This window comes from Miniopterus natalensis, chromosome 2, assembly GCF_054644295.1.
Source record: "Miniopterus natalensis isolate mMinNat1 chromosome 2, mMinNat1.hap1, whole genome shotgun sequence".
NCBI lineage: Eukaryota > Metazoa > Chordata > Mammalia > Chiroptera > Miniopteridae > Miniopterus > Miniopterus natalensis.
In genome coordinates, this window is record NC_142082.1 from 64441623 (window position 1) to 64463568 (window position 21946).

The following is a 21946-nucleotide window of genomic DNA, read 5'->3' on the forward strand; positions in this document are numbered from 1 at the left end:
AAGTCACAGAAGTTTATAAGGATGTAGTTTTCAAAAAACTCAACGATAATGTTTATGATAATAACCACAATCTATGGAGGATTACACTCTCCTAGACTTTTAAATTTTGCACGCGCGTGCACATGCAGACACACACATTTAGATTTACTTGCTTTGGATCATTTTGGTTTCTCTGAGAGAAAATATGTTATATAATGCTATAATGTATATTTTAACTAGATATGGTAAATTGTTGTCATATTAGTTACGTAGAAAATATAAATTATAGGTGGGAAATAATTGTGAGCTCAGCTATTTTATTTCCAGAATAACCCCCCTCTACACACACACACACACACACACACACACACACACACACTTGTTAACATCTCTATTTTTTTGTATACATATATTTATTAACATACCTATGTAATTTTAATATAGATATTCTAGAATCTGCTGTCACCATTAAAAGCATTGAGCCTTAGGAAGTCAGATAAATTATTGATTATGCCTTTGAAATGAACAGTCAGAGCTGACCGAAGTTTTAGAACCCTCTATGCTCGTTGCTGCAGACCAGCGATTTTCAACCCTTTTCATCTCATGGGACACATAAACTAATTACTAAAATTCTGTAACACACCAAAAAATATGTATTTTGTCAGTCTGACAAAAAAATAGATATAATTTTGATTCATTCACACAGGACAGTTATTGTTGTGTTGGCTGTTGTCCTTTTTTTTAATTTGACAACCTAAGGGAAAAGAGGTCAGTGCCCCTGACTAAATAGTCAGGTAGAGCATGTTGTAAATACTCTTCCAGCACTCACTTGAAAGCCACTGCTGTAGACTAGTAAGCCCACAGCACTTTCAGACAAAAGCCTGGGGCAGGCTGTATATCAGAAGTTGTGCAAGCACTCAGATAATTTCTTTTGGCATTACAAAGCTGAAAGTACTTGGTGGCAGTGCAATTTATTTATTTACCAATCGAATAAATAGAAAACCAGGTCAAGAATAAGATGGTTTTAAAAATCAATGTTTTATAGCTAATTATCTTCATGTATGGCTGGCTCACCCTTGACATTTTTTTCTGGCTTTGAATTTAAAATTAAAGTAAGAGGCAATTGTTTTTAGGATAATGTGGTTTTCTAACTTCAGCTTTTCTATTTTAAACTGCTTTTACTTCACAACATTTAAAATAAAAGAAAATCCCAAATTACTGTTTGAGCTGGAATATTAGTTTTAGACTAAATACCTATTTCTATGCTGTCTGTTGGTATTTTTCCAGCTAAATTCTTCTCCTAATAGTTATAATGTCAGAGTAAGATATGTTTTAAATGAGATAGGCTTTTAAATGAAAATCAATAGTGCATTTTCCATAAAACAAAACAGCTTTAAGAACTACTTCAGACCTTATTTCTAAATATAAACATTATTTTTATAGGTTTTGGAAAGTAATTTTGACTTTTTATTGCCCAATGGAATACTTAAAAGGTGTGGTAATTATATCTGGTAACAGGTAGTCTATTAAATGTTCTCATTGAAATGCATCCAGTCATTAAAGTGGAAAATTCACATCAGAAAATGTTATACTTTAATAAGTTTTAAAAATACGCTATATGATATATATATTTTTATCTATCACCATTTCCTTTTATTCACTTCCCTCAAGCAAGAAGAACAGTTATAATTCCTGAATATTTGCTTATGTTTTTCTTCACAATTCGCTCTTCCTACACCATCCCCTTTATACATACATACATGGGTGCACATGCACACACATACAGATATACACACTGGTCTTTGAAACCATGCTTTTTTTTTTTTTTTTTATCTTGCCTTCTATCTTCCCAACTTATGTTGATTTTTATAGTAGTTGTTGTCTTATAGCTGGCACTTAACACATGTTACCATAACATGACGCAACATGGTGGAAAAACATAGAATATAACTAGCTTTCAAATCTTTCCTCTGCCTCTTAGTGGACAAATACTTAACCATTCTGTGCCAGAATGGAGAATACAGAATCCATTTTGCAGATAGGAGGGATTGCACATGAAAGCTGGTATTTCATAGCTTAGCAAAAATAATGTGTTAATATGTCATGAACTGTGAAGAGTATGAGAATTTACCTTGTTAGCCTGCCAGCAGCCCATGGATATTGGCAGAAGACAAAAGACTGCAGGGTTAGAGACAAAGAAGTTTATTACAGCAATAGCAATATCCTGAATAAACAATTTGTAGATTCCTGAGCCCAAATTCCCACAGGGAAATGTTAAGAGTGCCAGGTTTAAAACCTACATGCTTAGTAGTTTGTGTTACTAGAGAAAAATTCTGAAATTAGGGAACCCAGTCTTTTTAAAGAGATAAGACTGCCCCCCCTCCCCAATTTACCATACTGAGCAGCAAATAAATCCATTTGCTTAAGCTGTAGATACCACCTCTATCTTCCAAGATTCTTCATTATACAAATATCTTTGAAAAGACAGTTTGAAACAAAGATGCTTGACTAGTACTTATATCTTAGAGCGCTTAGTCTTACACTCTCCTACTTGAAAATCTGCAATTGTTTTCCTTTCCTTAAAAGAAATCCAACTGGCCTAGAAGACCATAAATACTAAATGATGAGGCCTCAGCAGACCCCCTGACCTCACTTGACCTCACTATACTGGCCACCTATCTCTCAAACCTACCAGCAGCCTTTGCATTTGTTCCTTCCCAAGGTCGTCACCGAGCTAGCTTCTTGCCATTCAAAATTCAGCTTGAATCAAAGCAGTGAGTGAGGCCTTACTGACAGCCTAATGTAAAGCAGCTCCCCAGGCATTCCTTCACACCACTCTATGTTGTTTTTTTAATACTACAATATTTATCAAACTGTTTATTGTTTATTGCCTGTCTTTGCCTTCTGCCCCACCCTATCACACAGAATGTAAACATGTTTTAGAGCTATACAAATATCTCGTCTTTAATCTCATTTACTACTCAGTCTCTCAGTATTTATTGAATGGATGTGTGGATAGTTGGATATGAATGGATGAATTAATATTCTCTCTATGCTTTCTGTTTCTCCTCTTTGCCCCTTGTACTTTCCATTATTTTGGTTAATAATATTAAACTTTATTATTTGATTTCTAATGAAAAACTTGCACTATTTCTGTGGTTAAAAAATATCACAGTAAGGGAGGAATTAAAATTTTTCCCAAAATAAGATAAGCCACCTACTTGTTAAGTTTAATTATACACTTTTTATTTAATACTATTAGTGATAAGCTAGCAATTAGATAACCTGTTTGGTTTCACTGGTACTGAGAATACAAACTCCATAGGAGATTGTAATACAATGCCGTGCTGTTTGTTGGCACTTAGAAAAGTCCCAATTTATCTGCTAATTCCCATTAATGCCACATGAGAGGCGTTTCTTGATTTGTATAAAACTTAGAAAATAAGAAATTAACTGATCACATATCTATTGAGATCTTCTTATGGTTTACATGTTGTTATTTGTTTGGGTGAACAGTTAAAGGCCTGCCTTTGAAATGCCAAATCTTTCTTTAGTCACCCTTATGACACTTCTCTATGAGAAGAATTGTTAAATGATTGTAGTATAAAGGAGCCATTACAGAATTTCAGCTCCTTTTTATTATTTGCTCAAGTATTTTCCTTGTATTCGATAGTTTACTAGCAGAGGAGGTATGGGAAACTGAAATAAATTCTCTAGACATTCCTTTGGACATATATATAGGAAAACAGTTTTGATTTGTAAATTAAGTAGTTTTTATTTTTAGTTTCTGTCTGCTTTCTGTTAGTTGATTCCACTAAGATGCAGATACTTTAAACATAACAGTTATATTTATAGATACTTGACATATTTAACAAGGGTTTGTGTGCTGATCTTTTAAAAGACTGTGCTAGTAATATAAGTTGCCATTATTTAAAAGATATTTAATCACAGTTTTACAGATTAATAATTTTCCATTTTCTTTGTGGAACTACTGTGGTTAAAATTGATCATTTTTCAAAATTAATTTGTTATAGCAAGCATTAAAGGAAAATGTCAAAAAAAGAGAAGCAGAGGAAAAGCAAAAACGTGCCAGAATAGCCAAAGAATTGGCAGAGAAAGAAAGATTCGAACGCCAACAAAAGAAAAAGCGCATATTAGAAATGAAGACTGGTGAGTACTATCAAAGTTGCTATTTATACTATGTACATGTAAGATTTATACTGGTTACTGTATTAGTAGTTTCATATACTTCAGTGAAAAAGGAAGCTTCGGTTACTTATTTGTATTGCTAAATCATAGAGCAGTTCATTTTTTTATGGGCTTTCCCCTTTAGTTTACTAACTAGTAGTGTTTTCATTCTTACTTTGGTTGTAAGTGATTTTGCTTCTCTGGTGTACTGTAGTTCCAGATTTCACATTTCTTTGACTACTGTTTCAACAAACAATGTATAATAACTTATGTCAATTAATAATTAAACAACTTGCCGGCCGGGCGTGGCTCAGCAGTTGAGCCTCGACCTAGGATCCAGGCGATCGGAGTTCGATTCCTGGTCAGGGCACATGCCTGGGTTGCAGGCTCGATCAATGACTCTCTCATCATGGATGTTTCTATCTCTCTCTCTCCCTCTCCTTTCCTCTCTCTGAAATCAATAAAGATATATTTAAAAAATAATAATAATAATAATAATTAAACAACTGTAGGAAACTGTGGGAAACTCTACAGGCCAAGTAATCCTGTTTCTTCAACAAAATATCCTGAGGAAAAAAGTGATGGAAGGGAAACTTGATGATTAAAAGAGAGTTAAAAGACACATCAACCAAGACATCAAAAGGAACTTAAGTATAGGGTGGGGCAAAAGTAGGTTTACAGTTGTCGTATAGAAATTAATACAATATTTAATAAATAATGATACAAGACTAAACTGCTTCCATTACTCACAACCATAAACCTACTTTTGCCCCACCCTGTATACTCCAATCCAAACACATGTAGGAAAAAACAGTCTGAAAATTTTGAATACTCTTTATTTTCTTATAAGAGTGTTACTGTGAATATGTTTCAAGGTCTCTTTTAGAGACTCACTGAAATTTTATAGATTTCAGTCAAAATCATCTAGTGTGACTGGAAAGTAGGTGGCTAATAGATGAAACAAGATTGGCTATATGGAATAATTGCTAATGTTGGGTAATGGGTACGTGGAGGGAAGGGGATGTTTACTACACTATTTTCTCTACTTCGGGATATTTTAAAATTTGACTTTGGGTAGTGGACACACATTGCAATCAATATATAGCTCATGTATCATGGAAATGTACACTTTAAACCCATATCCTATTAACCAATGTCACACCAATAAATTTAATTGGAAAAAAAAAGCTCTTAGAAAAATTTAAAAAGAAAAAATAGCAAAATTACAGCTTTACAGAGATATGTATGTATATTTTCCAAAGCTAAAAGATACCACAAACTTAGAAGCAAACAGATTAAGTAAATTATAGTTATATTTCACCCCCTGAAAATTCTGGCTCTTCTACCTCCAAGCCACTAAGGATTGCAGAGGCCTTTAATTAAAATCCATCAACTTCACTGCTAAATTACCATAGTTTACAATTCAGGGCTGCAAATTCACCTAAGGTTTCCCGGGGGGTACACAGAGATGCCTTCTTGCCTTCTCTCCTTTCATTTTTACAGACATATTTTATCTTTAATAAAGCTAACTGAGTACCTTAATGTATCGCACATGTTTCTTCCATGGGGAAAAAAGTCATCCAAGCACAATTTCTTTAAGAGTACACTTGAAATTCAAGAAGTGTTCTGAGAAACATCTTAAAGTGTAAACAAAAATGGAGATCAGAAAGGTTTAGCATTGATTTTTAAAATATGCTTCTGAAAGTCACTTTAAAATAATTTATTATTGCCTAGTTTACCAAACATTCTGGTATTTGAACATTAGCTCTTTTAGTGTTGGTTAAACAGTCATCTAGACAGTTCCTTGATGGCAGACCTGCTGTATTGTTTGTTGTGGATTTTGCCTGAAGATTTATAACACAGAGCCTCTCAGCAGTTCTTTGTTCCATTATCTAGAAAGTTAAAACCTGATAGGAAGCAAACATTTTATTGAAACTTCAAATCAATGTAATCTTATTAAAGATTTTATTTAAATTTATATTTCTCCTGATGAAAAGTTCCAATTTTATGAATAACTGTTTTGTTTTTCCAATTTTAATACTTCTGTATTATAGAAAACACCTAAAAAGTAATAGATCTTAAGACTGTCACCCCATAATCCTCCTATCTAAAGAATTACTATTACTATTTTGGCACATTTTTCTTTTAGTTTTAAATCTTTCTGCCATTTTTTATTTATTTATTTATTTATATTATTTATTTATCGTTCAAAATATTTCAGATGTCCCTTTTTCTCCCCTTTCCCCATTGAGTTGTGTGAGTTCTTTGTACACTTTAAATCTTTCTGCCTTTTAATAGCAGCTGTATGATCTAGTGAATATGCAGTTTAGTGTCTTGCTTTATCTTGCTGAACTTTTTAAATGTTTTGTGTTCTAAGTTGTGATTCTTCATATCTGTGTCATCGCATCCCCTGGATGTGTGATTTCAAATTGAACTTGCATTAGTCAGCAATGAAGTCACAGAACAATAGTTATTTCCATTCATTTAATGAGATACATTTATGCATAAATAATTGAAAATGTAATTATTAGGACATGTAATAAAAAAGGATAGATATCTGTAAGACAATGGATTTCCAATAGTAGCCTAATTTCACCAGTTTTTAACAGTAGTTTATAAATGAGACTTGGTTGAGTATTCTCATTTTTTAAGATTTTTGTTAATTTAATATATTAAAAAGTTTTTTGTTATCTTTTGTATTTCTTTGATTACTACTGAAGTTGGACATTTTTCAGGTATTTAGTCTACTTGTATTTCTTTTCGAATTGTGTTGTTTCAGTCTTTTTCTTATTGATTTACACAAGTTAGCTCATTATGTATTAATATTTACCTTTTAACTATGTTTTCTCAATTTGGCCTTTTATTTTTCTATCTTGACATAAAGTGTATTTTTTTATGAGGATGTTACTTTTCTAGTCTTAATTATTAAAATAGATTTGGATGTTTTTTATTTTTAAAATAAATTTAAGGAAATGTTTCTGTTGTATCATTTGTTAATCTTAGAACTCATCTTATTTGACCTCTTGGGTTATTTTATAAAACCTTTTCCATACTATCTCTTTCCAAACCTGGTATGCCAGTTATTATAGATGGGTCTCAAATAAATGTAAGGCTCTCACTTGATAGGCATTTCCAAAGCTTTAATATGCTGGGGTTCATATATGCCATACACTTTGATATTCTCTGGGAGAATATTTTTCAAAGGAGAGTCTCGGTAACATTGATTTATATAAATTATATTCAATAAATACTTCAAAATAATGTCTTTAAAATAAATACCATATATTATGTGGCAAGATTTAATCAACGTTACTTGATATAAGATGAGACAACATTTGATACAACAGAAAGCTGTGAGTAGTAAGCTACTTTTGAAACACTTTCTCTCTTTCAAAAAACATTTGAACAGCCCTCGCCCTGTGGCTCAGTTGGTTGGAGCATCATCCCATACCCCAGAAGGGGCTCGATTTCTGGTCAGGGCAGATACTAGGTTGTGAATTTGATCCCCAGTTGGGCAAGTATGGGAGGCAACCTATTGATGTTTCTCTCTCTTTCTGTCTCTCCATCCCTTCTTCCATCCCTCCCTTCCTCTCTCTCTAAGATCAATAAAAACATATCCTCAGGTGGGGATTTTAAAAAATTAAAAAACTAACAAACATTTGAATATTTGGGAAATGAACTTTTATTTATTTTGGAGACTGGAATTTAAAGAATCTAGGAATAAATTCCAAATTTCATGTAATTTTCTCACCGAAGTGAAAGACCTCTTCTAAAATTTCAGTAAATGATGATTATTCTGAATAGTCTTTTGTTTTCTTTTAAACATAACACGATTATTAATATAGAAAAACAAAGTATTTAGTCTCTTATTATTAATGTAGCTGCTGCATTATAAGTATCAAATATATTATTTCGTATTTGTCGATACCTTTTCCATATTTAAAAGTAGTACAAATATGCAGTCACCTTTTCCTTTCCATATTAGATGTAGAATATGGTTTATGTCAAATCATGATTTTTATAACATTTGGAGGCTTTGTGAAGTAGAAGTTACAAAGCAGTATGTCTAATTAGCACTTATTACTGAAAATATTCTTAGGCAAAATATCAGTTTTTGACACTTTTAACAGATTCATTGAGTTTGATGCATTTCTGAAATTTGACAAATACGCTCCTCAATAAAGGCATTGTATTGTTATGAAAAATGTAAGTGCTGTGGTCTTCCAGTATTTTTTATTGGTATAGCAAAGAAATGTAATAGCTCAACCACTTTTGTTTCTTTTATTCATCAACAAATAGTTTTTTTCTGTATGCTGGATTACAGTGATAAATAAGATCCCTGCTGCCATGAAGTTTAAAATTCTAATGAATGAATCAGACAAACAACATGTATAAGGTAATTACAGGTTATAAAAAGTTATAGGAAGTAAAATAGGACAGAATAATGAGAGGGAGATGGGGACGAGTTGGGGTGGTAACAAAATTTGTCTTGGTGAACGAAGCAGGGTATTAATGCATACCAAACGTACTAATTTAAAATAGTAGTTATATAAAACTACTTAGAAATTGATAGGAAAACCAGTCATTTTAGTATAGAACATGGTACAGTTGACCTTGAACAACGCTGAGATTATGGCCTTGGTCCCCACGCTGTTGAAAATCCACGTATAATTTTTGACTCCCCCAAAACTTAGTTGTTCCTCAATATCTGCAGGGGATTAATTCCGGGACCTCCACAGATGACAATGTCCATGGATGCTCAAGCTCCCTATAAAATATGGTGTAGATCAATGCATACAGCTGGCTCTCAGTTTCCATGCCCTCCCAACAGCTGATTGGAAACAGTACAGGTGTTTATTGAAAAAATAAAGCCCACCTATAAGTGGACCCACACAGTTCAAGCCTATATTGTTGTTCAGGGGTCAACTGCACCGCTCTTATCTTTGTGGAAGTTGTCAGCCTAGCATTCCTATTCTTTAAAAAATGTGGAAGGTGAATTGTTGAATTGCATTATTGTTTTGTCACTTCTCTGGACCAGGAACTTTTGTTTCATCTTATTTTAGCATGTAGGACCCTGCATCTCTAAATGACAATGGGAAGCTTCTTCACACAGTCCCACCGTAACCCCGTGGGGAGCTTCCTTCTGTATATCTTCATGACTTTCATATTTTTACCATGCAAAGTAAAGCTGCATTTTTTCACAGATGTTCACATTCTTCTATCACCACCTGTGGTAGTAGAGTAAACTAAATCCCTGCTTTTTCTTATCCACCATCAATCATCACTTGCCTTTGGCAAGAAAACCGGCAACCGTTTTCAAGTCTACTATTTATTACCACTCTCATTTCAGAATGTGATTTTTGTTAATAGAGTGAAGATAAAAGATAGACTAGTGCGCTAGATTTCCCTAAGAAGAAAAATGAAGCATTTAAAATCCTTCTGAGCAGCAAAACTAAGAAAGCACAGCATCTCATGTTATCATGTTATAGCATTAAAAGAGCATTTTTCTTTTGTTTTCTCTAAAAATGATGAGCTTGGAGGTTACTTAAGTATTCACATACACAGTTTTGGCTTTTTATGTTGAATGATTTGATATTATGTTAAATAAGCAAATTAACTACATTTTCATGATGTCTTTAATTGGTATGTGAATTTTGAGTATTTTTCTGAGGTTGATGTTTAAATTTGAATTATTTTAATTTAGAAGATATCCAAAGTCTTAAATATCTGATGTAGAAACTAGTAAGTATAGACACTAATATTTATTTATTTAAAGTGCATAGCTATCTTTGTGTGTAATTATTTCTAGTAAGACAAATAGTAATAGTGATTTTATGTGATTGTGTACAAGGTTTTCAAAACCGCATTTCTGTTTCTTAATCATGGAAACGAATAGGGCTTTTGATAATAGAATTCAAATATTATGCTTCAAGACTTCCTGAGTATGTAAGTTGATTCACATAATTTTTAAATAGCACATCAGAATGGCCTTGAAATGGACCCAGTGTTGTATAATTATGTTTTGTGAGGAAGTAAATAAGAGCTTATTTAATGGAGCAATAAAAACTATATGAGCAGCTCCTATATTTTAGTCTTTAGGTTACAATTTGTTTATTATTTATTAGATTTAAATGTCTCATTTGGTGCAACTTCAGTCTATTAAATAAAAAGATAATTAGCTTTTAGAAATCTGTTGTTTACCCACATGGCCTAAACTGCTCCTTTGTTTTCCATTCTGCAATTTAGAATAACTAAGCAATTAGGCCTCCAGTTTAGAGGAAATGCATGTTACATAAATACTACTTGGGAATGTCTGCCAGTCTCAGCAGATAGCAATTAATGTGTATACTTGCTTTCATAAAGGCTTTGACAATTACTCTGTCCTCTTCAGATAACGTAAAACTTAGATTATTTTCCATAATTGTTATATTCTAGTTTTATGCAGTAGTGCTTTCAGTTTTCGAGCATTATTGGCAATTGATAAACATAAGTAGGCCAGTGGCTTTAATCATTTCTTTATTTACAAGAATATAAAAAATTAAATTGCATTGACTTTGATATATTTTTCTTTTCTTACCCCACCTATTTTGGAATAGTAATACTACGACTAATAACAATAGCAACAACAACTCATACTACTACTAATACTACTACTGCAGTTGATCCCATTCCAGGCTCATATGTGTTAATTACTGCATGTAATGCTTACAACAAACTTAGACTGTTTTTATCGAGGAATTCTTTAATATTTTTGTACCTGGTCAGATTTAGCTAGCAAAGAAGCCAGTACTCACGTTTTTTGACAAGAGATCATATTTTTAACTATTGTGCTATTATTCTTTTATTGCTGATGATTTAACCATAGTTCAGGAAAAAAGGACCAAAACGAGTTTTAGTAATTGGTAACTAGCACTAGACTGTCCCTCTGTACGGAGCTTGAGAATTATCTTCCCTGGAAACCTTTGAGAGGGACAGCTGTCCCTTCGGTACCATATTCAGTGGTTTTAAACTAGATAGCCTCTTCCTTTGGGAAGTTTTGGGAGGATTGACAAACTAGGAAGGCTTCCCTACTCCAGTCCAGGCTCCATTTTGATTATTTTGCTTGTTCAAAGATTTGTTTATCCCAGTGCCCAGAACTAGGAAGGTAACATCAGCACCACTCTTCCCTTCTTGAAGGAGGGATTTTTCAATGGTCTGAGTAGTTCTGGGCCCAACAGAACTCAGTAGTTCTGAAGAGGGTGGAAACATCTTCTGTATTTTTATTGTTTGACCCAGGCTGGAAGTTAAGGAACCAGGAAATTTATAATATGCTAGTTTTGGGGAGGGGCACAAACACCTTAGTGTGTTGTATTCGGGAAGAAGTACCCACTGACACCCCACCACCACCAGATCTACCATTTAACAATTTTTTTTTAATTTAAATTTTTCAATTGCAGTTTACTTTCAATAATATTTTGTATTGGTTTCAACAGTACAGCATAGTGGTTAGACAGTCTTATACTTTACAAAGTGTTCCCCTATGATATTTCCAGTACCCAGCTGGCCCCATACATAATTATCACAATATTATTGACTATATTCCCGATGCTGTACTTTACATCCCAGTGACTGTTTTGTGACTACCAATGTATACTTTTTAATCCCTTCACCTCTTTCACCCAGTCCCCCAATCTTCTTCCCCTCTGGCAACCACCAGTCTGCTCTGTGTCTATGAGCCTGTTTCAATTTTGTTTGTTCGTTTATTTTGTTCTTTAGATTCTACATCTAAGTGAAATCATATGGTATTTGTTTGTCTTTCTCTGACTTATTTCACTAACCACAATATCCTCTAGTTCTATCCACGTTGTCACAAGTGGTTAGATTTTGTTCTTTTTCATAGCTGAGTAGTATTCCATTGTGTACATGCACCCCAGCTTTTTTATCCATTCATCTACTGATGTACCCTTGGGTTGCTTCCAAATCTTGGCTATTGTAAATAATGCTGCAGTGAACATAGGGGTGCATATATTCTTTCAAATTAGTGTTTTGGGTTACAATTTTTTTTTTTTTTTTTATTGTTAGTAAGAGACTGAGATTCCATGAATCAATATCAGGGATGACTGGTGAGAAATTTTTCTAAAAGTCTCGTTAGTAGTTAATACAGCTTTTTACTTATGTGCAGGAATCTCTCTCACTGGAATAACAGCTTCAACTGAGAAAGCTCATTCAGAGCCCAGCCTTGTGGGCGCTAATACTTGTCTTCTGTGTATAGCTGTGCAAGGCTCACACCCCATCCTGGCTTCTCCAGCACAACATACTTGAAGCGTGATTTCTTTTCCTCCTCCTCTTCTGTTGTTTGTTTCTGTTGAGTTATGCCTGCCGCTCTTGGTTAGACATCTTCATGGTACAGCCACATACTTACTGGTTACTGTTTATCCATTTAAAAGCCATTTTCAAGATGGTTTTTCATTGCCCTTCTTATATTATAAGGGTATTATATAATGTTAACTATGTGATGAGTAGAAAATGGACTCCAGGTTTTGTTTACATTTGTTTTGGAGTTCAAGATTCAGTCATAACTATCATAAATTTTACTTAGGACACAATAATTTAAATGTTTATGGTATAGCATGGATTACTTCTAAGAATTTTACCAAAGAAATTTTTATGTTAACATCATTTATTTATAACTTTTCTGTTATCAAGCACAATTCACCCTGTTCTCATTCTTGGCCAGAAACGATTACCATTCAGTTCTTTTGTTGTTACTACAATGTGGAGAATGCTATATACCTTTGATAACATCAACGACATTTATTGTATTGTGTTTGAGAAATCAATCACAGTGCCATCTTTTTTGTGTACAGCATTGCATACTCCTCAGGTAACTGCCCCCTGTAATCGGTAGTTATTTACATAGTGTACACTTTCAGACCTGTGGGTGTTGTCATGAGGAGCCCTTCCGTGCCAGATTCCCAGTTCTGAGTGGAATTAACTTGTATTTGATGGGAAGTTATTCATTTATTTTCAGAGATAGACAATGAGTATTGTCTTATTTTCAAACATTACCATAAATCTCTCCAGCTGTTAAGAAACTTATCGCATTTACCCTGAGAAAGAGACTTCTAGAGATCTGCAATTGTTTTAGAGCCAAAGAAAGATACACTTTTGTGCAGCTAATCCACTTTATGTCTAAACCCCTTTTGCAATTCAAAAATGCAAAATGCTCTGAAAACCGTAATTTATTTTAGTAATTTTAGTGCCCAGGCACTTTTGATGCCAAACCTGACCTTAACTGATAGGAGGTCCCATCAAATGTGAATATTAATGCTGCAGGAATAATAATAAGCTTAATTAGAGGATGTTGCCCCAGGTTGCTCTGGGTGTGTTAAGATTCTACAGCATGTACACCTCTTTGAATTTTCTGGTCTGAAAAACTGATTCTGAAATATCTGACTGCAGAGGTTATGGATAAGAGACTGTGAACTTGCACTTTCAGTGACCGTTCCCTATCTCTGTCGAACTGGTCGCACTGTCCACTACCTTGGTCATAGGCATTCCTACTTCTCTGCATTTATTTCTAGTGTTCTCTTTGCCACAAATACCTTTTATCTCTTTTTAAACTGAGTATAACAAAATATGATTAGTTCAGGTTTTGCATTCTTTAAAATATCTTCTAAATATTTGTCTTTGATAGTAGATAGTCCTCTGTATAAACCATTATAGTCTTGCCATATAACTTTATGTGTGGAATATTTTATTAATGCTCACTTTGTTCACTCTAGTCTTATGCTTCTAATAGATTGTGTATGTTTTTCAAGAATATGGCTTGATGCCTTTTTTTGCTCATAGGACCTAGAGTTCTGTGTGCACATAGCCGATACCACAGAAGCCACTCAAGATTTGACAAACGATTGATAAAAATGTAACTGGTCAAATGACATCTCTTCCATTTTGAGTTCAGTTTGGAATACTCATATGTAAAGAAAAATATAGATCACACTACAGTCCTCGAGCCAAGTTAGCTTGCACCTGTTTTTGTAAATAAATTTATATTGGAAAATAGCAACACTGAATGCTTTACATACATTGTCTGTGACTGCCTTGGTGCTACAAGTGCAGAGCTGAGTAATTGGGGCACTGGCCATATACTCCGCAAAGCCTAAAATATTTGCTATCTGATCTTTAACAGCAAAAGTTTGTCAACTCCTGATGTAGATCAGTAATTTACAGAGAATAGTCTTTGATTTTTATAACACAGAATTAAAAACAAAAAAAAACCTGTTCTGTTAATTTTTTTCTTGTCTTCTTGTAGCCAAAGCATGCATTTGCAAAATGACTGATCTGTGTTGGGAAATGAGCATCTAGTGGTTAGAACTGAGTAAAAATATTGATTAAAGGTAATGGTACTTGTTAGGAAAACTTAATCTTTCAGCACATTTCTAGCAGCAGAGAATATCTGTTTTTTAGATTCTATTAATTTGAAAGGGAAGGCTGTGCAGTTGAACTTCTGAAATGCCTGTAAGTGCCTGGGCTGCCAATTGTTGCAGTGACCAATGAGTAACCAACCATTGTGCTCCTTCCTTTCATCCCAGCTTACAGTTCCTCATATTTCTGTACTATTGTTTGTATATCTTTTGAGATGAAAATATCAATGTGTCAAAAGGTCATAGGGTGAGCCAGATTTTTATTTTTTTTATTAATAGGCTGCCTCTTTTCTCTTCCTGTTTCTGGTCATTTTGACATTAAATCCTTAAAGTTGAAGGAAATCCATTCAGTGCTGCTGAACTTGGTCATGAAGGTTGCTCAAAGTCTAAAGTGATTATCTTGCCTCATGAAAAAGGAACTCAGTAGTGTTTGGCTTTTGATGATGAATAAATATACCCTAGGGCAGGCTGGGAAAATTAAGCAGAGAAATTGAATATTTATGTGTTACTTGAAAATGGCATAAATAGCCATTTGTGTTCAGATGAAATTAGACATTATTTTGTAATAGGATTTTAAAATATTGTTTCCTGGGTAGCTTCCTTCCTCAGTATCCAATGTTCTTCAAGAAAATTAGAAGCAGCATAATATTAACAGAGTTAACATTGAGGGCAGCCTTAACACAGGCTAGGATGCCCCAAGGCAGGAAGAATTTTTGACAGACTAGTGTAATAACAGAAAACAGATGACTGTTTTTGGAATGAGCAATTCTTGGGAGACCATTGCCTGGCTAGAGTGAACTGTCACAATATAGCTCCCACTGATAATTATCATTAATGGGTAGAAGTGACAGTAATTTTAATTCAATATAATCCTTTGAGTGTTTATTTTTAAACTATTAGTGATATTCAGGCAAGAACCCTTGCAAAGTAGAAACATTTTTGTCAAATTATTGTTGAATCAGAGGCTCCATCACTAACTCTCAAGAGTGTTGTGTAAAGGATAGCTGCATTAGAACTGAATATCCCGTCATTCCAGCTTTGATCCTTTGAATTGCCATTCATTCTAAAGATTTTAAGTGTTTCACACATCTCTTTCTAACCTAACCGCAAAGTAGCCTTCAAATATCATGAAGTCAAGAAAGCTGTTTAGTGCACAAAAAGGACTACCTTAGTTCAGAAGCCAAGAAAGGCAGTGTTTCCACTGCAGTTCACATATCTAGAAGTATTGATTCTATTGCTGTAGAATTGCAATCATGATCTCATTTCTACTGGATATTCTTGATGCAAATTAAATTGTATTTTCTTTTGAATTCACATGTGAATATAAGTATTTTTTTACTAATTTTTATGGACCGCTGATGTTTTTCTCTTAACAAAAGCATAGTGCCTTTTGATACTGGTCACTATTTATTTTTCTTACCTTATTTTTATTGTTGACACTATTACAGATGTCCCCGTTTCTCCCATGTCCTTTGCCCACCTCCACCTAGCCCCCACCCCCCTTCCCTCTGGCCATCACCTCACTTGTTTGTGTCCATGGGTTATGCATATATGTCCTTTGGCTAATCTCTTCACCTTCTATCATCCAGCCCTCCCCACCCCTACCCCCAACCCCAACCCCACCTTCTTCTCTGACAGTCACTCACTGTTTCTTGAATGCATGGAATAGTTTTGTTGGATAAATATTAAATCAGTCAATAGGTAAATCTAAATATTTGAATAGATTATCCTACCATTTTGCTGTGTAGTCTAATTTTAACTTTAATAGATAAAAATATATTTACAATAATTAGAAACATCTTTAATTTTGCAAAAAGACCCTAGTGCTGCCCACTTTCCCCATAGAACAAAGCCTTTAGAGACCTTGTCTATGGGATGCTAAAGAGCCTAGTCCACAGAAGGCCTGGGGTGGGTTATACTGTGTTCTAATGACTCTTCCATTTCACCACTTTAAGGTGCAGAGCATTGCAGTCTGAGCAAGAGCCTGTTCCTAAGTTATGAGATTGAACATAAAAGGTCTTAAGGTTATATTTGGAGGCATAGTGGGAAGTTTAAGGCGTGCTTCTTCTCTGCCTGGAAAATTAGAAGAACCTAAGTGATATCAAGCCTTGTTCAGAGCTGCCCCACTCGTGTGGTGGGGGAAAGCTGGGAAGAAGTGTTGTTTTCCAAACCTTTTCTCTCTCCCATAAGAAAACTTCCATTTTATGGTTGGCACCATCCTATTCCTAAAACATTGCACTGTGACATAAAAGAGCTAGAATGCTAACTCAGTCGCCATTCATCAGGTCTCAAAAGGGGAAGGTAAGAGAAGGGAGAAATATCTCCAATGTTTAGCATTGTTAGAATCTGAGGAACTCTTGGAGATTTAAAAATGTCCATCTGAGCATTACAGTTCAGTTAACCACAGCTTGAGTGTGCAGGCATGCTTTTAGCCTGCTCCCATTTGAGGTCAGTCAATTTGGAAAATAGAAATCAAAAGTTTTGAGAATTTAATGTATCCTCCTCAAAACTTATCAGCGACCTCTTTGGTATAAATGTCTATTAATTAGATGATATTTATCTTCTATAAAATACCAAAAAAAGGGAAAATGGTATGAAACATCTACTATAGTTATTTTAAATATTTCAGTTAATGTTCTGATTTAGCTATAAAAAGTTTATTTATATATGAAAATTAAACATACCATTATTTTTCAGTTAATCTTACAAAAATAAAATTCGTTTATAAAAAATTCACTGTGTTTAAAAAATTAGCCTTTGTTGAGCTGCTGTTTTTAATATAGTATCTTTCCACAGCAAATGTTCAATAAGCACTTATAAAATATTTATGGATTCATGTCTGTTGGACAAAAATTCCTCAATCTGTACATATTCTATTTGAGTAGACTCACTGAAAGGTAAATTGGCCAATCCTGGGACAAGATACGGCATCTGCCAAATTTGTTTTTCGTGCTCTTTTGGTATCGGTGACAAATAGGTACTTCACAGTCAAGACAACAAACTCAGTTGTGCAAAGATGTAAGTCTTTCTATAAATGCAGTTTAATTTCTGACTCTGAGCCCCCAACTGAATAATGTTAAACAACTTAGCCAATTTCTTCCCCATGTCCCTCCCTTTCCCTCTCCCTCTCCCTCTGACTTTACTCAATAATTTCAGTGTAGAATTCAGTTGTTTCTATTTGAAATTACCTTCCAGTTTCTCTTCTTATTTTTCTTCTCCCTAAAATAGACCCCAAGCTTGAAAGCTGGCTTGGGGCACACTTCTACGGCTGTGCACTCTTCTAGCTTTACTTTCTTCTGGGCCTGAAATAGCCTCCCTACTTTGACACAGTTCCTCCCGTCCACTTTTGTAAAGTGATGTCTGCTTTGCTCTTGAATGGTAACCTGGGAGATCTGTTGGATTTCTCTTAGATACCATCTCTGTCCCTGACATTGACGATCCTGAAAATGTATCCATGATCTTCACTTGCATTTGCACTTTCTCTCTGCAAACTTCTCCCCAGCCTGTGCCCATAGGAAGTTCCTGTGCTCCTCCCACAGCACTCAGCTGCTGGGGCTGGGGAGGGGGCTACAGCCTACTTGAGCCTAGATTGGTTCCCTGGCACCTCTCAGTTGCACATGATGCATCTGCATGGTGCGTCATCAGTGGATCTGCCCCCTTCCCAGTTCTGTATGTTGGACACAAGATACTTTAACTGTTGGATTTCACTCCCTGTAACTACATGGGAAATTCCATCCTGTAAGTCCCATTTTCCCCCTAGAATGAGGAGCCTGTGTGCAGGGCTCCTACACTGCATGGAATCTCCTCCCTTCCCGCTCTCTCTGTTCTTACCGTCCGTAAACATAGTGTTTGTTCTCTCCTATGTGGATAGTTTCTATTGCAAATGGTCCTTTTGGCTTTCACAGCAGGGTGAAGGAAGGAAAGGTGAGTTGACATCTGAGCAGCAGTGCTCAGACCTCTCCTGGTCCTTTGAAATGCAGAATCTTGAATTAGGTGGATAGGAATCCAAATTGAACACAGTTAACTGAGAGAGGGCTTCCACGTCTAGGAATCCCAAGGAATGAGTAAATTAAGACGCAGAGGCAGGAAATGGACAGCAACAGATAAGGTAGCATGCCTGGAGTGATCTTCAGGTAGAGCTGTGGGAAGAGATGAGATAAATTGGAAGTCAGGAGAGTGCTGTGCTTAGAGGTTTCGCTTTCTGCTGCAGGCACACCCCAAGGGCATTCAGCGGAGCAGTGAGGGGTCTTGTTTGAGAGAGATGAATCTGCCGGTGAAACTGCAGATGGATTAGAGGAAATGGGAGAGTTAGAAAGAGTGAGGCCAATTAAGAGACTTGTAATTGGCAGGATATAAATGCCAAAAGGCCTGAATAAGACTATGCTGAGAAAGAGAAGACTGGATAGATTTGAAAGGCGGTTTGAAGTGGTCCCAGTGGGCTTTGTAACAGCTGGTTGGATGTGGGGATAACAGGAGAAACTTTCATGATGGTTGGATGATAACCTCTACCAGCTTTAGGACACCTTGATTTTGCATCTTCAGTTTCGCATGTGGGGGATAACTGATCATCTGAAAGGGCCTGGCAAAGAGTATGAAACACAACTGCGTGTTAGCTTTTTTCTTAAAGGAAAATCCTTTGCTAACAAAGACATTTTAGGCATTCTTTTGTAACTGGACTAACCAAAAACATTTGGAACCAAATCGCATTAGCTCCTGAGGGTAAGCTGGAGTTGGCCCTCTCCTGGAGAGTCTGAGGCTTGGGATATGGGTAAGGTAAGACAGAGAACATGTCCCATTATCCCGGTGTAGGAAAACCTTCCACTAGAGGACATCAGCCCAGGATTCAGGCTCTGGAGTTCTCATTATTGAACTTTGCTTTCATGTTTGTTTCCCTGGCATATGTGATGTTTTAGTCAGTACAGTACTTTGTTATTTTTTTAGGCATTAATCTTGTCTTATCTAGCATTACAAAAGAATTTCCAAGGCTCTGTGTTGTTTGCTATTGTGGTTTAAAATTTCTAATAGGAAGTTTATAAAATTTTTCATTGGAAAACCTTGTTTATTAATGTAATTATTGTGGTAATGGTGAAAAAAAAAAAAGCTTTTCCATCAAAATGTTTCCTTCATTCAACAAATATCTATTGAGCGCAGTTTCCTGGGGATATATCAGGAAACAAAACAAACAACTCGGCCCCTGTGGGCCAATATCCTGGTGAAGACAAACAACATTTAAGATAAATTTTTAGTGTTAGAATTTAGTGAGTTCTAAAGAGCATAAAATAAAGCAAGGATGGGAGGATAGGAAGTGTTGAAAGGAGTGACATTTTAGATAACGTAGTTTTTTTCATTGCAAAAATTCTCTATCTCATGGACAGTGTTGTCATTCCCTTGGAACACAAGCAATGTGCTATAGTGCTGAGTGCTGTTAGTTACACAAAAAGCATGTTGTCTTAGAGCCTAAGCAGGCAAAATTTCCAAGGTCCTCGTTCACTCATTCTATAGCACTGTCCTGTGTTAAAATACAAACTATGTTATAAGATACTTTTCATTTTGCAGTAAATATGAGTCTCTGTCCATGTGCAATATTTTTTTTTTCTTTTCATTTGATTATAGAACAAATGTATCTGAAAGTTAACCTGTTTAGAATGTTTTCCCCACATTTTTGATCAGTAAAAGAGAGAAAGGGGTTTAGAAAAAGTTTGTGATAGAGGGGACTTAGGGAAATACATATGTATGCAGGTATGTATGTATGTATATGAACACACCTTTTCATTAATGACTTGTGTCAATTACTAGCTTACTATCTATGCTTTCTTAAATTTTTGAATGGAATATGTTCAGTATGTATGTAGAACAGAAATAAAAATGTCATATATTACAGAATTAGTTGAACTTTTACAGACTGACAACTTCTCATTTTCCCTGACAAGTACTTGATCCACACTTCAGTCTATTAAGAATAGGGCTCATTAACAGGCATAAACTAGCGGCCTGATCTAGTTATAATGACTCTTTAATGTGTGACATAGTATAGCTCCTTAGTCTTGTAATAAAAGTTAGAATGGCCTCCAGTGATCAACAAGGTTCTAAGATCAATTTAACCTGGAAAAGACCTTTATCCATAACAACTGTCATTAGGAATGAGTAGCATCTCACTAATTAGCTCATCATTTATAACCCATAAGCTTCTCACAGATGGTAAATGTTTATAAACACCCACAGATGTATGCACAGCTGACTCACAGTTACCCACAAAAATAGGGGAATGTAGATTATTTAGACTCACTCCCAAAATGAACCCCTCATTTTAGCTACTTGCAACCTTTTTTCTCTTTGGACTTTTTACCACAGCTGTTAATGAAATAGTAAATTAATCTAATTTCAACTTGCCCTCTTATTGGTGCACATACCCCCTGGTGGAACCACTAATATGTACAAATGTAGTCACGAGATGGTTGGCAAGAGGTTGAAAATGGGAAGCACAAACTAAGATAAATATATTGAGCAATGGAGAGTTGTTCATATTCATTTGTAGCTACATGTCTAATAACAAGTTTCAAGTTATGAAACCACAACAAGCAAGCCACCCACTTCAACAGTGTTCTACCTAACCTCTCTGGGACAGAAGAGAATATCTCCTTATATTTGAGAGAAAGGAAAGGACACCACTTCCTGTGGCAGTATAGTCTTCTGTTAACAATCATTTCTTTTCAGATAATTATTTTCGTAATTTAGTGTCAGTTTTGCATTGTAATGTCAGCCCACATACTGTCTCATATTGAATGAAGTTGAGATGTAAATTATAATAACCCAGGCACCATGAAGTTACTTCTTTGCCTTATTTCCTTTGGCTGAAAGTCTTGGGCCTTGCTCTTGTCTTGTGGTTTCTTAATATAAAACTTCCATTAATTCTCCTTTGTGCACTGGACTGTATTTCACTTATCCAGGCAGTTTTAAAGGCAGTATTTGATAGAGTGCACCCAGAGCCAGGAGCCGTGTGGAGATAACAGGTCTGCAGACCAGTGAGAGAATGAGCTTTGAAGGGCAATCATCTTGTTTCCCTGTAACCCTACAGAACATCCACTGTGTCTTCAGGCTGGGGCAGTCATAAGCTAAAACAAGTTGTTTTTCTCCTTACTCAAGGAATACTTCTTTATTTTAGCTTCTTGGAGAAGAAAATTAATCATTCCATAACAATACGTTGCAAATAAATATTCCAAGGTATTTAAAGAAGAAACTTAATAGTGGGTTAGGTGGAAGTCAAAATTATTGTCAAGAACTTGAATGGTGGAAGAACATGACACTGAAGAAAAAATCTTGCACCACTGGAGCTATCCAATCGACCTAGCTTTTCAGATAAATGATACATTCGT

The 21946-nt window shown here is 35.2% G+C and overlaps 1 protein-coding gene across 1 annotated transcript in view; it reads left to right on the top strand.

The window, feature by feature from the left end:
• Window positions 1–21946, top strand: part of DIAPH3 (diaphanous related formin 3) — a 425390-nt gene that overhangs the window by 289146 nt on the left and 114298 nt on the right. Inside the window, exon 25 of the mRNA XM_087814306.1 lies at window positions 4014–4149. Within this exon, the coding sequence (XP_087670432.1) occupies window positions 4014–4149 (136 nt within the window). The remainder of the gene's footprint in view (window positions 1–4013; window positions 4150–21946) is intronic.